We start from the raw sequence: 16,688 nt of genomic DNA on the forward strand, positions 1-16,688 counted from the left end.
TAGGATGAAGTATACCGGACAGATGGCTTTTTTAATCTGTTCTTAAAAACTAGCAAAGAAAGAGACACAGTGCCTCTAAGAGCCTGCTTCTACAACTGTGGCTACAGTTAGAAAACTTTCCCCAAGGAAAGCTGCATTGCCTGTACTCAACATCAGGTGTAACCCCTTGTCCCATAAGTAGAAGGCACGGAAAAAAAGAACCTCACTTGAGGATCACAGAGTAACTCAAGTGGGAAGGGACCTCCAGGGGTCTCCAGTCCAACCTCCTGCTCAAAGAAAGGGGTCAACCGGGTTGCTCAGTGCTTGACCCAGTCAGGCACGGAGAACCTCCAAGGATGGCGACTCCACGACCACCCAGGGCAACCTGTCCCACTGCTTGACAGTCCTCAAGGGGAAGAAGCTTCCCTCATACCCACTCTGAACCTCTCTTGTTCCAATGTCTTCCCATTGCTCCTCATCCTGTGAAAAGCCTGGCTCCGTCTTCCTGATGCCTGGTACAAACGTGGCCACCTCTTCTGCAGGCTCAACAGCTCCCGGTGCCCCAGCCTCACCCCAAGGGCTAGCCTCCAGCCCCCTGTCCGTCTTGGTGTCTCTCTTCTGAGCTTGCTATCATTCATGTCTTGCTTCTTTGGGGGCCCAAACCAGGCACAGGACCTAGATGTGGCCTAACATCTCCAGATGTTTGTCCTCAAACCAAGGACCTCCACGGCTCTCAGGCCATTGCAGCTGCCCACCGCCTCGCCGTGCATTAACACCCCTCCCCCCCCCCCCCCAAGCGGTACAGGCAACGTGCTCCCTCACCTCCAGGGCCAGGCCGAGCCACGGAGCTCAGGGCCTGGCCCCAGCCCGCCCCCCCCAGCAGCCGAGGGACTACAACTCCCGTGAGCCCCCGCGCCCCCGCCTCCCGGCAGGCCGCGGGGCCGGAAGCGGAAGCGGAGGGAGTACGGCGACGTGTGCGCGGCGGGCAGCCATGGCGGGGGGGCTGGAGCCGCACCTGGAGGCGCTGCGGCGGGAGCTGCGGGCGCCCGGCCCCGCCCTGCTCTCCGTCCTCTTGGCGCTGCTCGCCGTCGCCATCACGCTCCGTGAGTTGCGGCCTGCGTGGGACCCCCCCACCCTCCCCCGGCCCCCCGACCCCGGTGGCGGCCTGGGGGCCTGCCGGGGAGCGCCGGGCCGCGCTCGCTGAGGGGGCGCGGGTGCCGCCAGCCGCGGGCTTAGGGGCTCCCTCCTCTCTCCCGCAGTGATCTGGAGGTTCGTGCAGGGCAGGAGGAGCAGCCGGAAGGCGGTGCTGCTGCTGGGCCTCTGCGACGCGGGGAAGACGCTGCTTTTCGCGCGGGTGAGCGGGGGCCGGGGGCTCGTAGCGGCCGCGAACGGAGCCCCGGGGCGTGGAGGGGGGAGCTGCCCGGCTCCAGCCGCCCTGCCAGCCGTCTGGCGTCCTCTCCTACGGAGGTGAAGGTGCCCCGAAGGATTTGCAGGCACGCTTTCTTCCTTCCTGTTTTAGCGATGTGGAGATTCAGTATATAAATAGATTTTTCTTTCTTAAGTGAGTGTTTTTTAATTCTTTGGGGAAAAAAAAAACCCTGAAATTGTTTCATGCATGTAAATTGAAATCGGATATCTGCAGTCCGTTACCCCTGGCAGATCCTTTCAGTTTCTGAGTGGATGAACCGCGATGCCAGTGTTCCTCCAGCCGCCTTTTTCTGAAAATGACTTTTTTCCCCCACAGCTGTTGACAGGCAAATACCGCGATACCCAGACTTCGATAACCGACAGCTCCGCAGTTTACAGAGTCAGCAACGACAAGGTGAGCGGGCAGGTTTTTGGCTGTAACTTGTGCGTGGTTGTCGCAGCCACATGGTGCCTTTGTTTTTCTGCTCCCTGTGCTAAACCTGGCTTGTTGCTTTTTGTGCTGCTCAGTCTTCCCAGCTTGAAATCAGTCTCCAGTGTGGTCCGAGTGTAGGATAGGATTTTTCTAGGCAACGCACGCTGAGAAAGTAGGAAAATACTGGGACGTATTAGGGACTCCTGACCTCTGCAGGTTCTTTTTTCTTTGCTTGTCAAATTGTGAAACCTGAAAACCACCTCTGCATGTTGTGTTTTGAAAGGCAAGTAGCATGTGGTATTTTTTCTATAGAAGAAGAAAAGGAGCGGCTTTTACAAGTGGAGTAAAGCACACAGCACTGTGGGGACAGCTGTGTGTTTCGGAGCAGGAGGGAGATTTGTGAGGGAACATTGTTCTGTTGTGTTTGATTTATTGGCTGGGCAGTAATTTCTGTGTCTCCCAAGAAAATCTGAAATTAAAAGCTCTATCAGCTTAAAAAAGGAGTCTCCAGCTGAACTTCATATGGTCTCAAAAAGGGTTTTGGTTACTCTCAGGTCCTGGGCTGCCACAGACCTAGTTATTTTCAGTTTATGGTGATCTCTCTTATTTCAGAAGAGTTTCTTTCTCTTGCTGGGTGCACATGTGGCAATGAAAGCAGCAAGCTGGCAGCACATTACGTGCTGGTGAATTGTAAAAGTAGAGGATGTTATTGTGGCTTTTCTATGGCAATCTTCAGTAACAGTGGTGGTAATAACACATTAAAAACTTAGTAAAGGGAAGTGCAGGGCTTTTTTTTTATATTTGTGTCTCTAAGATTGAGCAGACAGGAGGTATTTGGAGGGGGAGAGGTGCTGGAATGCTGCAGTGCGTACTGTTGCTTTTCTTTCTTTAAATTGTAGACAAGGTTTCCAGTAAAATCCAAGAGCAGTGAGTAGGTAAATCGAAGAGCAGTGTAGTTCCATTAAAGTCCAAGAGCGGTGTAGTTCTCTCCCCTCTTGAGAACAGTGAGCATTATCGTGAGAACGGTGACGTGGCCCTACTTGGCCACATCTCGATCAGGAGCGTGTGATAGGCATCGTTCTTGTTAATGTCACTGCTTTCTCTGGCAGGCAACCTGTGGAAAGGGAAATGTTTGTAGCTTTCAGTTAAAAAAGTCCCCTCCAAGGGCATTTTTGTGTTATTCCCAGCAAAGTGATATGTATTTAGGTAGACTTGCAGTTGGGTAGATTCTGTGCGTGAATAGATACCTTGATTCAGAGACTGGGATTAGTGTTCTGTGTCAGGGACTTGCGGGACAGGAGTTCGTGGTTTTGCTGTGCAGAGACCTACTTGCTGTCAGGGACGGTGTAAACCTGCTGGTGTACAAGAGAGGTGACTGATGAACTTTCTCCCTCCCACGGTGCGTGTGGTAGCCGTAGGGGGGGTACTGTGGATGAGAAATGGGTTGAACATTCTCTTTTCTCTGCGGTCGCGCTCTGTCCTCTCAGCTCTGGTGGGTGGTGTGCTGGTGCTGGCGCCCTCCTTACTGAATGTCGTTCCTCAGCATTTCTTTGCTTGTCAGAATTGTTTGGGCTGGTGGAGAGACTGCACCTCGGGGAGAGTTATGTGCTTCTGCCCAGTATGGGGATTCACTCGCCCACTGCTGCCTCAGCACCAGGCTAACTGGAATCCACTATCAGACTGGTTTTCCCTGGTCCATGATCACAAGTACCCCTAGATTAGGTGTGGCTGATGCCTTCTCGCTTCTGTTCCCAGAGCGGTAACGTGACGTTAATCGACCTTCCGGGCCATGAGAGTTTGCGGCTTCAGTTCTTGGAGAGGTTCAAGGCCGCAGCCAGGTAACTTGGAGGAGATTGGCAGGGGAGGAGGGGGCAGGTGATGTTTTGGACGGGGGTGAACCAAATGATGGTGCTGAGGATGCTGTGAGCTGGGCTGGGTTCGCTCTGTGGTGGTGCCCTGAGAGTCAGAGCTCTGCCGTGGGGTAGCGGGGGTTAGTTGTTGTTCTGCTTTCCTGCCTGCCTGTGTTTGTAGTGCATCAGGAGGCAAAGCAACTGCAGCGGGGAGGGTTTAGGGGATGTGGTATATCCATGGGGCAGAGAGGGAAGGATTTCCTGCTGGGGCTGAAGGTGGGGTGTATTTCAGCCAGCACGTGCTAACCTGCTCTTGGGTTGGATGAGATCAGTTGTGGAAGCAAATGTGTTAGGCCAGGCTGGAATACTTGTCGGGGAAGATCGTTGCAGAGCGTCAGGCCCGGCGCATATTCTTCCCTCTTTCCTCCAGAGCCATCGTGTTCGTGGTGGACAGTGTGGCCTTCCAGCGGGAGGTGAAGGATGTGGCGGAGTTCCTGTACCAGGTCCTGGTCGATAGCACCGTGCTCAAAAACGCACCCGCGCTGCTGATCGCTTGCAATAAGCAAGGTATTGTGTGCTGCCTTGCGGATTCAGTCCTGGAGCGATAGGGGTTCATGCCATGGATGCTGAGTTTCTTAGGAGTTGGGATTTCAGCAAAATGAAGGCTGGAACTTAGTTTTAAATTTGGACTACTCAGCAGGAACATTTCTGGCAGTCATTGGAAGAATTCTTAGGTCAGGTATGGCTAATAGCTTTGCAGAGAAGCACCACTAGGAGAGCTACAGCTTTTTGGATGGGCTTAAATAAGGCAGGTGGCTTTCTGCTTGTGCAGAACTGTCTTCCTGAATCAGCAGGCAGCAGAAAATAGAATCAACTTGAGAAAAATGAACTATCTGTACACACTTGGTAGCTTCAATGTTAAAATCAGACAGCCGTTTAGCTGCCAAGATGATATGTTTTCTCTTGATTGAACTAGCAGGAACATCCAGTTACTGGAAAGGACTAGATTTTCAGATCCCTACAACTTTTACAGTGAAGGTGTGGATCCCTCTATAATGATCTGAAGCTTTTGGGCAGTGTCAGATTTGGTTTTCTTAGTTATTTCGTGCAGTATGTCAGGAGCTGCCTGAGGCCTTCATGGCTCCACCTGCCATAGGTTAAAAAGCGCTGTGTTGAGCTCTATAATGCCAGGACAGGTGAGAGTGGGACATCAAACCCCGTCCTCTGTTTGAAGCAACTTACTGCCCAGCAAGAAGAAGTTAATTCCCTACATTATATCAGACTTTGGGTTGCTCCCATTCACGCCTGCAAACCCAAAGCTTCAGCGTCCCTTACCCTAGTGCAGACACAGCCGTCTTTGTCCTGGTGACTCTGATGACTGCGCAGCATGAGCAGGCCTTACTGTACCTTTAGGAGGAGGAATTCTGAATTCTGACATAAAACCAAAGAGCTGATTTCCTTTTCTTTTCTCTTTCTAGATGTCACAATGGCAAAATCAGCAAAACTTATTCAACAGCAGCTGGAGAAAGAGCTGTAAGTATGAAATTGGATCTTAAACCCTCTGAGGTTCTCTCTTCTCCTTTCTATCTCTTACCTCAGTGCTCAGTGAGCTCCCTTGAGCCACATCTAAGCTCATTGTAGAAGAAGAGCAGTCTGTTTTGTCTGTGTAGCTGTAACTAGGATGAAAGAAGATTGCTCCTTGCTAAAGCACGCAAAAAACCAGTAGGCACAGGCAGTGTATTGCCTCCTAGAAGCTGTGGGTTGGAGAGACAACGTCCCAATCCTTTCCTAAAAGCTGCTATCCCTAGGCTAAGCGATACCTCCGGCGGCCCAGGGAGGTATCTGGGTCCTCTCTCCGGTACAGGCAGGGTTGGCTTCCAAATGTCAGACTTCCTGTGCGTGGTGTGAAGGTGTCAGTAGCTCTGCTCGGTTGTACTGGCACAGGTTTCTTTGCAGGGCTGCTCTGACGCAAAAGGGCTTGGCATGCAAAGCTTGAGAGCTGGGGAGAGAGCGTCTAGTTCTCCTGGTCTGCTAACAGGCATTGCAGGAGCCTATTTGGGACCCTGTGTTGGCTCTGTGTCCGCCCTAGGAAGGACATTAACCTGGGAAGACAAATGATGTATGATCTGTTGCTAATTTTAAGTTGTAAGAGAAAGTGGAAGGAGGAGAAGGTGGCTTGTAGACTGTGCTACGTTGTAAGCTGCCAGCTGAATGAGCTGCAGCGTCAACGGCTGGGAAGTCCATCTGGGGAGGGGGCAAGTAGAAGATGATCTTTTTAAGCTATATTTAGTCTCTGTGCATGAAGATTCTGCCTGTGAGTCCCATAATTGTAGTTAGGTCAAAACTGCTCTGGAAGAGACCTGTGCAGCTCTTGTGGACTTCTCCACCAGCATCTAGTAGAGATTTTGCTTCCCCACACACACTCAACTGGATGTTTTGCCTTCCTGTTGCCTGTGGGTCCTGTTTGCTGGTTTGCAGTGAGCAGCAAGGCGCTTGGGGGTAGGAGCAGGAGTGTAGCTCTGTGGTCTCCAAACAAATGCATATTCGTGGGATATGGTCATCTTGTCGCCACGTGGTGGACTTGGCAGTGTTAGGTTAATGGTTGGACTTGATGATCTTAAGGGCCTTTTCCAACCTAAATGATTCTGTGATTCTATAATCTCTTTGGCCAGTAGACGGCAGCAGGGGTATTATTGCTGGTGCCTCTTCCAGGCTGAATACCTGACCTTCCCGTTTTTAAGGGAGGAGTTAGTTGCCACATATTCAAGCTCTCCAGGAAAATAAGCATTCCTTGGTTCTGATGTTGGGCATTTGGCAGTTATCTGTGTGTAGAAGTTGGATTTCTAGGTAGGTTATACATGCCCTGTTAGGCAGTGTTATTCCTGCAGGCTGGCAGATTGCGGCCATCCTCTCCCTGCGCTGCCGTGCTTGGATGTCCTTGTGTGGAGAGCCCAAGGAAGTGTCTGCTCTTATTCCTGAACTCGGATCTCTGGGCAGTGATGTTCTTTCCCTGTGCCCCGTTAATTTAGCTTCATTGTGTGAGTAGGGAGTAGCTGGGCTTGACTGAGAGCAGGCACTGCCAGGCTGCTCTGTCTCTGGAAGAGGTGCAGCAGTCCAGCCGTGAGGCTCTGCTAGGCGGTCAGAGACCTGGGGAGAGTGCTGTTTGCTTTTTGGGACCTCAGAGGCAGTCAAATCGCAGTGTCTGTTGGGCTGTTCCATCTCCCTGTGCTGCCTCTGCCTTGGACACCTGGTGAGTGTGGACAAGGAGGTCCATCTTCCTCTCCACACGTGGCCGGCAGTTGAGGTGCAGCGAGCTGAAGGGCGGGAGCAGTAGCGAGGTTGCAGCCCGGTCCTTGGGCAGGCAGTGCTCGCGGGAGCAGTGGGGAGACTCGATCTCCCTCTCAGTCCCCAAAGGTATTCGGCACACTCAGGTGGCAGAGGGGTGAGCCATGATGATATCACGGGTGCCTCTCTCTTCCCAGTTAACCCGTTAAACCAGTGCAGATCCTGAGCGCTGTGGGCTAAACCATAGGTAATGGCCTGGTGACTGGTGTCTGCTAGGGGGATATTGGGGAAATTCGGATGAGGACATCGTCTCCTGACTCCTGCTGTTGTTTATTACAGAACAAAACCTGTTTAAGCACCCTTTCCTTGGGTGCCTCCTGTCTGTCTTGCTCTTTTGAGCCCCTCTGCCGTTGTGCCTTCCAGCGGGTATTTAAGAGAAGTGGCCAAAGCGCCTGCCCCTGCCTGTGCAGAGCCATGGCACCTTCTGCCCTTGGTGTAGTTGCATCTTGCTGACAGAGTTGGGTCCAAAACATCTCAGCAGCCATGGTGTAGGTAACGTTTCCCTCGTTCACAGTTTTTGACTCTTCCCCTCCTCTGTCCGCAGCAACACCTTACGAGTGACCCGCTCTGCAGCCCCCACCAGTCTGGATGGCTCAGCCACTGGGGGCCCTGCCCAGCTGGGCAAGAAGGGCAAGGACTTCGACTTCTCCCAGCTACCCATGAAGGTGGAATTCGTGGAGTGCAGCGCTCGGGGCAGCAAGGGAGAGGAGGGAGATGCTGACTTCGAGGGCCTGGAGAAATGGCTGGCCAAGGTTGCCTGAACAGAAAAGGGAGGGGCTGGAGGGAGAAACCTGGGGAGGCTGGGGGGGTGGAACACTTGGAGACTGAAAGGAAAAAGATGGTCTGAAGCACTCAAATCTCATCTTGCTGTAGAAGACTTCAGCTGGAAACCAGTATTGCGGTGTCTTCCTCTGCTGCTCATGGGCTTGGGAGCAACATGACACAACTGCTGGTGTGATTTTCTCTGACTGTCTCTTCACACTGCAACATTTTTTTTCCTCTCCCCTCTTCCTTTGTCTTCCTCTGGGATGCTGACCCTCTGGACTTCTTTGTTTCCTTAATCGTTAGGCTTTTCATTTGGTAGTTGCCAAGCAAATTAGGAAGGAGCGAACTGCCAGGTGAGTTTGAGATTGGAGTTTGCGTGTTGTCTTCTGCCTTGGTTTAGCATTGCAGCCCTGTTACCTCGGAGCTACTGATCACCTCCTGATTCTGACTTCTTTCCCCAGCCTCTCGGTGCTTGGGAGCGCTGTGCACGTCGTTTGTGCTGCCCCAGCAAAGTGCACAGACTCTCTCTGTTGGGCAGTCGTTGAGGAGAGTATAAAAAGCTGTTTACCTCCGTGTCTCCTACCTTCCCGTTCTTCCAAACCGGTGCAGTCCCGTTTCTGTGGAACTGGAGTGGTCTATTAAATGCCAAAACCAGGTTGATCTGACTCCCTCACAGGCACTGCCTGTGTCCTTTGCTGTGTCTTTGGGTGATTTCCACTGTTGGACAGTTCTTGGGAGCTTTTCCTTTAGTGCAGGGCTATGTCCTGAAGGCTTGTTTCACTCTGCTTCTCCTTCCCATACTTCAGGCTCTTCTCCCGCAGACACGTATGCACACTCTCCAAGTGGCAGAGTTACAGTAGGGTCTTAGCTTGAAACTGTGAGGCAGGCACGTTTTTAGATTCGTACCTACGTTATGTGCGAGATCTGGCATGACAGGCGTTTGCTGTGCCGTCCCCTGCCTGTCTCCCGTGTGATCTCAACTGTTAATCTTGCAGGGAAGATGCAGGGAGCGCCTGTCGCTGTAGCTGTCACGGGCTCGGCAGGCTGCTCGGAGTGTTGGAGGTCCCTGACGTAGCATGCTTCTGAACTTTTCAAAGGACATTGCTCTCCTCCTTCCGTGCTCTGGCCAGGAGCATCGGTTAGCCAAAGGGAGATCTTCCAGCAGCACTGGTGTTGGTCGGGTGGGACACAAGACCCTGGTGCTGTGCTGGGCGTTCAGCTTCCCCTTCCTCAACAGTTGCCCTGCCCAGCAGCTTCGTACAGCTTTGTGCTCTGATGGGGTGCCGTTTCTGCGCAGCACCTACGTGAGGGTGATTGCTCTCCAGGATGGTACACTGCAAATTGCGAGGTCCTACGGCATTGAAATTTTTTCTTTGTTTTTGTTGTTTCCCCTTGTGTTTTGGGGTAGGAGGGAGTGGCTGGTTCCTGGTAGTCTTTTGCAGGCTCCTCTCCTCTCTGGCTTGATGCTTCCTTCATCACTCAACTGATCTGTTGTGTTCTTTCCCTTCTGTCTGGGGCATCCTCCGCCTCCCTGTGGCATTGCCAAGTGTTAGCAGCATCGGGAAGAGCCAGAACAGTCTTCTGCAAAGACCTGGCTCATGATGGAGCCGGGCCTTGCATTTCTAGTCTTCTGAACCCAGTGGCTCTTCTACTACCGTGCAGGAGGTGGGGAGGGTTATATTTACGAAGTATGTTATATTCTTATATTTCCTGCAGCCAGAGCACTGTTGGAACATGCTTTTCATGCTTTGAACTCCCTTAGCTGGAGCTGCTTCCCAGGCCGCCTGCTTTGAATCCATAATGCCGAAGTGAGAATGTTGCTATTTCTTCGGGTGGTTATTCTGCTTGCAAAGAGCTGCCGCCTTGAAAAGCAAAGGCCAGGCACCAGCCTCTGCTGGGGTGAGGTAGCATGAGACCATAGTTGGTTTTAAGTTATTCTCGTTAAAAGTATTCCCTAAATAAAAATCTTTTGCTTAGATGTTTGTTCTCAAGTCTCGGTTTAGTCTGTCTGTATTCGCCTCTTCTCAGTGGTGTCAAATCCGCACGGACTGGGACGTCGCTTCTGCTCCACACGATGCTGGAGATCAACCTTCCTGCTTGGTGGCCAGGTCTGTGTTGTCAAAAACCAATGCCTCCTCCACGCGCAGGGCTTTGGGGTTTTTTTTTGGGTGCTTATTTACTCCTTAGTCTGGATGTTAGAGACTTGATAATCACGTAGCAAAAAAACCCCAGACCGCCAACAAAAAAGGCACTTTGCCCAAACGCACAAGCAAACTCAAGCCAGCTGCAGTGCACTGTGCGCTGCTGTGGTTTAAGTCAGAGAGCACTTGCCCTGCTCTGCGGCACCCTGCAGCTTTACAGCTGGATGGAGGGACCTCGGCTTTCCCCATCTGGGCCTGGCTGGGGGGCGGCTGCACGGCAGCGTGGCCGAGCTGGGGCCGGTGCCGGAGGATGGAGCATGCGTTGGGCTGTCGCAGAGCTGCATGTGTTTTTTGGGCTGCACTCCATGACGTGCTTGTTAAATATTTGGGGCTGTTTTTCCCCAGCGGCTGAGGGAAAAGGGCAGAACTGGAAACTCTGAATGTTGTTTTCGTTTGTTTTTTTTTTTTTTCCCCCAGTCAGCTTTGTGCTTTGTTTTTTGCTCTTACGTGTAAACCTTGCTCCCAGCCTGTGGCTTTGTGCTGGCTGGGCAAGTTGCTCCTCAAGGCTGCAGCTTGGCAGCCAGTGTGTTCAGATGTCTTTGGCAAGACAGCAGGATGTGAAAAACTCAGTCCCTTCTGCTCCAGCTGCCTGACCCAGAGTCAGTCACCCCGCTGCATTTACATGTCTGCAGGGATTGAGGTTTTCACTGTACTTTAAAGCTCTTTTGATCAATGTTTTTTGCCACGGGTTGTGTTTTGCCTGCAAATTGTTCCCCTGGAAAGGAAGGGTGCTTTCGGAGATCGACAAGCACAGTGAGATCCGGGATAGCAGAAACCGCATGGAAGTGGAGGAGAGATTGCTGAAAGGCAAAGAAAAGCAGAAATAGCATGATGTCTGAACATTGGCATCCCAGCCTTGGTGGTTTCCAAGGCTCCCAGAATCAGGTGGTGCAACTGTGACCTTTCCTGTGCGTAGAGCTGTTGGCCAGCCCCAGCCACCTTGACACCTTTGGGGCCAGGAGATTCTGTGTTGGCCCTGTTTGGGCCACCTCGTATGCTTTTGCTGGCCAGCACCTCCTGGGGCTTGTCCAGCTTGATGTTAGCCCTGATGGGATGAAGGCAGGGAAAGCGGAGTTACGGAAGGTCATGCGGGTGTTAAGGGAAAACCTGGGAGGTGGAGGGGGAATAGGAATAGTACAGGCAGATCTCATTTTCGTAAAGACTTGCTGATCCAGAGCAAATCCAAGGCAGCTCCCTTCCTGTCCTCTTCCCTCCTCTCCTTTCCCTTTTCTCCCTCCGTGAGCATGGATGCAGCAGGGCCAAGAGCAGAGTGAAAAGAAAAGTCATGCCTCGCCCCAGCGATGGGGCGAGGACAGCAGAGGCTGAATACCCTTACCCAGGGTCCCTCCCTGTCCCTTCAGTCTGTGATGCTGCCCGGGAGGGGATACAGCCACAATGTAGAGGAGGAGGAAGGTGTGGTGGCCCTGACCGGCCCACGCTGAGCCCCATCTTGGCTCAGCCCTGGCCCTCGGTCCCTTCCTGAGCTACGTTGTAGGCGTAGCCGTCTCCAGCTCAGCCACGGCCATGTCTGTGCCTGGCCATGGACCCTGCCGATCCTGACCCCGCAACCGACTATCCAGCACCCTTTGCTATCTCAGCCCTGGGGATGGTATTGCTGATCCCGAGCAGCTGCATCTGCCGTGGTCCTCTACGGGTGGCAAATATGCTTCAGCAGCCGCCTTTCTTACAGGAGCCATGGAAGAGACGGGACCTTTTCACACCTAGTGCGTTCAAGTCAAGCCCTTTGCTCTTGGCTCCACCTTCGAGCAGCATCGGCTGGGTGAGATGAACGGTGCCTCCTTTGCACGGCCCGGGCTCTTGAAAAACCTCATGAAGCAATTCCTGTGATAGCGGTCAGGGGTGCTCCCATGTCACCCTCTACAGGTGACAGCAGGCAGTCATCATCAACGGGTGCATCCCCAGATCCCACACTTCTCTTCCCATTCTAGCCGGCTGCCTTCATCCTGCCAGGAAAGGAGAGGTCCCGGGTAGCGCTGCGGGGCAGGTGAAGCTCTGCCAGAGCAGATCAGGGAGGCCCTGGAGCTGCTGCGCTTCCCTCAGACGTGCCGCAGGCAGGGATACATCCTGCGCAACCCTGCCCACAGCCCCTACCCGCAGTCCTCTGCGAGCTGCCTGCGGGCCTCTGCCTGCATCCCCGTGCCCAAAGCCCACCTCTATGACATTCCTGCAGGCCCTCTCCCTGCAGACCCCTGCCCACAGACCCTGCCTGCAGCCGCTGCACCCTGTCTGTGACCCCCTGCCCAATGCCTGCAGCCCCAAGCATTCTGCCTGCAGAACCCTGCCCACAGCCCCCTACCTGCAGACCCCTGCCTGCATGCCCATGCCTGATGCCCACTGTAACCCACCTGCAGCCCCCCGCCGTCAGCCCCGTGCCTGTAGCACCCTGCCTGCAGCCCTCTATGATACTCCTGCAGGCCCTCTGCCTGCAGCCTCATGCCTGCATCTCCCTGTACCCTGCCTGCAGCCCCCTGCCCACACCCCCATGCCTGCACCCACCTGCACTGTGCCTACATCCCACTGCACCTCCTGTGCAACCCACTGCTGCAGCCCCAAGCATCCTGCCTACAGCCCTGTGCCCACAGCTCACTGCCCACAGCCGCATACCTGCAGCCCCCTGCACCCAACCTGCAGCCCTGCCCACACCCCTCCTGCGCCCTGCCTGAAGAGCCCTGCCCACAGCCCCTTGCCTACAGACCCCTGCATGCTGCCTGCATCCCCATGCCCGATGCCCACTGTACCCTGCCTGCGGCCCCCTGCCTGTAACACCCTGCCTGCAGGCCACTGCCCACAGACCCTTCCTGCAGCTCTCTGCATGCAGACACTTGCACCTTGCCTGTAGACCCCTGCCCACATCCCCACCTGCAATCTCCTGCACCCTGCCTGTACCTCTCTTCCTGCAGCCCCATGCCCAAAGCCCACAGCCCCCTGCCTTCAGCCCCCTGGGCCATGCCTGAAACCCCCTGCCCGCATTCCTATGCCTGCAGAGCCCTGCACCCTGCCTGCACTGTGCCTACAGCCCACTGCACCCTTGCCTGCAAACCCCTGCCCACTGCCCCAAGCACCCTGCCTGCAGCACCCTGCCTGCACTGCTTGCAGCAACCTGCTCACAGCCCCTTTCCCACAGCCCCCCTGCACCCTGCCTAGAGCTCCATGCACAAGCCCCCTGCCCACAGCCGCATGCCTGCAGCCCCCTGCACACTGCCTACTTTGCCTGCCATCAGCCCCACGAACCCTGCCTGAAACCCCCTGCCCACATCCATACCCCTGCGCCCTGCCTGCAACTCCCTACTCGTGCTCGCAGCCCCCTCCCCACAGCCCCATGCACCCTGCCTGCCGCGTGCTGAATTGCGCAGGCGCCTTTTGGGATGATGGAGGCTGCGGGCTTGGGGCTGCCAGCAGGTTTCATGGGGCTGCAGGCAGGCACCGCTGCCCCTGGGCTGCCTGGCCCATTCTGTGCAGCCCCTCATCACTGGGGAGCCACGGGGAGGGGGCACGTGCCCTGTCTGCCACTATTTCTTCACCTTTGCCAACGAGGGATGCACTCAGCATCTGCCAGGATGCGACCTGCAGGCCATCCCCACCGTCTTGCCGGTGGGGACAGCTCTCAGGGGGAGACCAGCAAAGCACCGCAGTTGGAAAAGTGACCTTTATTTAAAAAAACCAAAGAGCAACAAACCCCCAAAATGTTCTGCAATAAACCCCTAGTGATAACTTTTCACAACACGTGTGCGGTGTCCATGCTGACTTCTGCGAGGGGTGCTGGCGGGGGGGACACGGGGCAGCCCCGCAGGGTCGGCAGCCATCTCCCCTGCTCCTGTCCCAGCCGGGAGGGCATTACCTGGCTGGAAACGTGACGCCGGAGAGGGGACCATCGCCCACAGCAGGCACTTCTCCGGGTATATGGGATGGGGCTGCGCTCCAGCCCCCGTCTGCCTCTTGTTCCAGGTTTTGGGGGCTGCCCCCTCCCCGAAGCGATGGGCAAGGCACAGCTGGAGAGCCTGGGAGAAGCCGGTCCCAGGATGGGGCTGGCATGGAGCATCCCTCGCTGGGAGCACGGCGGTGCCATGGGCTGCAGGAGAGGAGCTCGGAGCTGCTAAGATGAGGTCGCTCCCTTAGAAGGAAAAACAAACCCAAAAAAGACAAAGTACTGGCAGTGGGTAATGGGGGGTGCGGAGTCAGTCCTCGAGTGGGCTACACCAGCCCCGCTGCCTTCTCCTGCACGTTGTACTCCTTGCTCCTCTTCACCTTCCAGCCGATGAGGGCGAGGAGGATGGTGCCCACCACCTTGTAGCCCACCTGCAGCCCCAGGTATCTGTCGGGAGAAGAGCAGGGAGATGCCGTGTCTGGAGGCGGCACCTCCAGCCGGCACCAGGGGACCATCCCCGTGGTCATCCCCGCCGGGGGGGCAGGGGGACACACAGCAGGGGTACCTGTTGCGGAGAAAGTCGTTGTTGTAGTAGGCGCAGAACCGGCGCTGGGTGCACTGCTTCTGCCAGTAGATGCAGGAGGAGTCGATGAGGGCACCGAACATGGCCGGAGCCGGCAGCCAGGCTTTGGAGGAGAGAGGATGGAGTCAGGCTGCCTGCCCTGCCCCGCCTGCATGCTTTGCCTGCTGTCCCCAAGGAGGTTCAACACCTCCTGGGGCTCAAGCAAGCCTCTGAGCACCCTGCTGCCTTCCCCCAGCCTCATTAGGAGATGGACACTCACCCAGCAGCCTCATTAGTAGGAACTGGACTCCGATGGCAAACGACTTCTCGTCCTGGTTCACCACCCTGCAGGGGAGAAGCCACGGGAGGTCAGAGCTGCTGTGGCACCTCTGTATTTGGCCAAGCATCTTGGCCTCGTTGCACGTTTAAGAGGCTCCATTGATCCCAGCATGGGGAACCCATCACATCACGCTTCCCCCAGCGCCTTGCGACCCCCCTGCCCATCGCTCACCGTAAAACCATCATGTAGAGGGGGTTGTGGGACAGGCAGGCTACCAGGGCAGCAAAGGAGATGAGGAATATGGCAGGAAGAAGCATGTGGGAGCAGCTGAGAGGACAGGAGCCTGTCTTGGCGGAAGACGGCCCGTTCCCAGCAGGGATCAGGGAACAGTTCTTGTAGATCTGTTGGAAACGTTTGGAAAAAACACACGTAAAACTCCCAAAGCCAAGAGAAGGGTTTTTAGCGACGCACCAGACCACATCACTTTGCAGAAGACTGACGAGAGCGTCGGCTCCAATTTAAGGCACAGCCATGGCATCCTGCAAGGAGATGTGCTGCCCTCCCCGTGTCTCCACCACACTCCCAGGGCGTTACAGCAATTCTCCATTGCACCTTCTCAGGACTTCAGCTCCTCTGGTAGACCTCCCTGCTCCCCGCATCAAAAAGGCTCTAACCCTGTTATTGCATTTGTCAGGTTCCTACAGCACCGCTGCAGCTCCACCATCACCAGCAGGCATCACGCTGCTCTGCCAACCACTCGTTTTACTCACCACTTGTTTGGGAGTGGAAGAATTAGCGGTGCTGTTCGTGCAGCCAGCGAAGCAGGGGGAGATGTACTCCACGTTGTTTTCCCCGCACACTGGGTGAAAGATGTGCTCAGAGCAGTGGCACCCACTCGGCGTCTTAACCTGCTGCTGGGAACTCAATGTACTGCCAAAAAGGAGGAGAAAAAAAATTCAAAAAATTAAGAAATAGGACAGGAGGAAGAAAAATCCCTCTTACTAGTTAACCAGTTTCCCCGTTCCTATTTGCACTGGGACACTGCCAGCAGCAGGCTGGCCTTCTGCCAGACCCTGATCCCCTGCAGGTATCTCTGCAAGTGTACAGTGAACTTCTTAGCAGTAATTATGTTATGTCTGCAAACAAGTACTCACACACTTACTTTTTTCCCCCCCCCCAGCTGAAAATTAATCAGCCAAATTCCTGGAGAAATGTATCTGGGCTCCATCCAGAACTGCACAAACAGATGTGCGAACAACCCAAGCTGGACACACCATTCAGACAGAAACTGGAAGCCGGCTCGTTTCCAAACAAGCCTGAGGACAGCGTGGAAGTCAAGAGGACAAACCGAATTATCTGTCCTGTCTTGCCTTACTACCTAAGGGAGTTCATCTGCTGGAGCGGCAGGGTCGGTCTCCTGCGGGAAGCCAGCGCCAGGGACCTGCCCTTGGGCACGGTGGGATGGGGCAGAGCTCACGTTCACCCATCCATGTAGCCCACAGCCACCTGGGGATGCAGGCAAAAGGCTCTTACGCACTGCTGACGTTGCAAGGGAGGAGGTTTCCAAAGTAATGTAAGGCAATAACCTCCTTTTCCATGCAAGTCCCTCCAGCAGCTCCCAGTTACACCAGCAAAGCCCGTCAGGACTGGTGTGTCGCAGAGGAGCCGAGACAGGCAGTCAACCTGACACTGGCGGCAAGAGACGAACGTTGTGAGGCCAAGGCGCCCTCCAAAATTGAGCACTTGCAGCACCTGATCTTGAGCTGAGGGATCTCCTCACGTTTGAAGCCTTGCTCTGACGCAGAAAGCTTGAGATGCCAGTGCCTCGGCGGACTCCCGAACGCTCCCGAATTCGCGGTGCGTGCCGTGCAGATCAAACTATAAACACGTCGCCCACACATGAGTTTGCCGAGTGCTGTTGCTTTCCTTCATGGTTATTTAAGTGGCTTTTAAGTGGGAGAAGCGCATGGACTGCCCTGT

General features: G+C 54.8%; 2 protein-coding genes across 4 annotated transcripts in view; one reads left to right on the plus strand and one right to left on the minus strand.

Moving 5' to 3' along the window:
* Nucleotides 1-927: 927 nt before the first annotated feature.
* Nucleotides 928-16,218, plus strand: SRPRB (SRP receptor subunit beta). 3 transcript variants are annotated; one of them, XM_075157872.1, is made up of 8 exons: nt 928-1,082; nt 1,239-1,333; nt 1,724-1,801; nt 3,575-3,657; nt 4,100-4,236; nt 5,148-5,202; nt 7,559-7,766; nt 15,889-16,218. In XM_075157872.1, exons 1-8 carry the CDS (start codon nt 971-973, stop codon nt 16,201-16,203), a joined length of 1,083 nt encoding a protein of 360 aa, XP_075013973.1. In that variant the 5' UTR covers nt 928-970; the 3' UTR covers nt 16,204-16,218. The 3 variants fall into 3 exon arrangements, with proteins under 3 accessions (XP_075013973.1, XP_075013974.1, XP_075013975.1); XM_075157873.1 differs by lacking the exon at nt 15,889-16,218 and adding an exon at nt 9,808-10,653; XM_075157874.1 differs by lacking the exon at nt 15,889-16,218 and having other exon boundaries at nt 7,559-9,757.
* Nucleotides 13,634-16,688, minus strand: part of SLCO2A1 (solute carrier organic anion transporter family member 2A1) — a 30,644-nt gene continuing 27,589 nt past the window's right edge. Inside the window, exons 10-14 of the mRNA XM_075157876.1 lie at nt 15,479-15,638; nt 14,940-15,109; nt 14,709-14,773; nt 14,432-14,552; nt 13,634-14,313 (exon numbers count right to left, since the gene is read on the minus strand). Of these exons, the coding sequence (XP_075013977.1) occupies nt 14,193-14,313; nt 14,432-14,552; nt 14,709-14,773; nt 14,940-15,109; nt 15,479-15,638 (637 nt within the window). The 3' untranslated portion in view covers nt 13,634-14,192. The remainder of the gene's footprint in view (nt 14,314-14,431; nt 14,553-14,708; nt 14,774-14,939; nt 15,110-15,478; nt 15,639-16,688) is intronic.

The sequence above is a fragment of the Calonectris borealis genome, chromosome 9 (assembly GCF_964195595.1).
Source record: "Calonectris borealis chromosome 9, bCalBor7.hap1.2, whole genome shotgun sequence".
NCBI lineage: Eukaryota > Metazoa > Chordata > Aves > Procellariiformes > Procellariidae > Calonectris > Calonectris borealis.

Bases quoted from the DNA above. Each gene is read 5' to 3' on its own strand.
- SRPRB (XM_075157872.1), top strand. From the start codon at position 971: ATGGCGGGGGGGCTGGAGCCGCACCTGGAGGCGCTGCGGCGGGAGCTG. The intron at 1,083-1,238 runs GTGAGTTGCGGC...TCTCTCCCGCAG, and splicing joins CGCCGTCGCCATCACGCTCC to TGATCTGGAGGTTCGTGCAG. The intron at 4,237-5,147 runs GTATTGTGTGCT...TTCTCTTTCTAG, and splicing joins GATCGCTTGCAATAAGCAAG to ATGTCACAATGGCAAAATCA.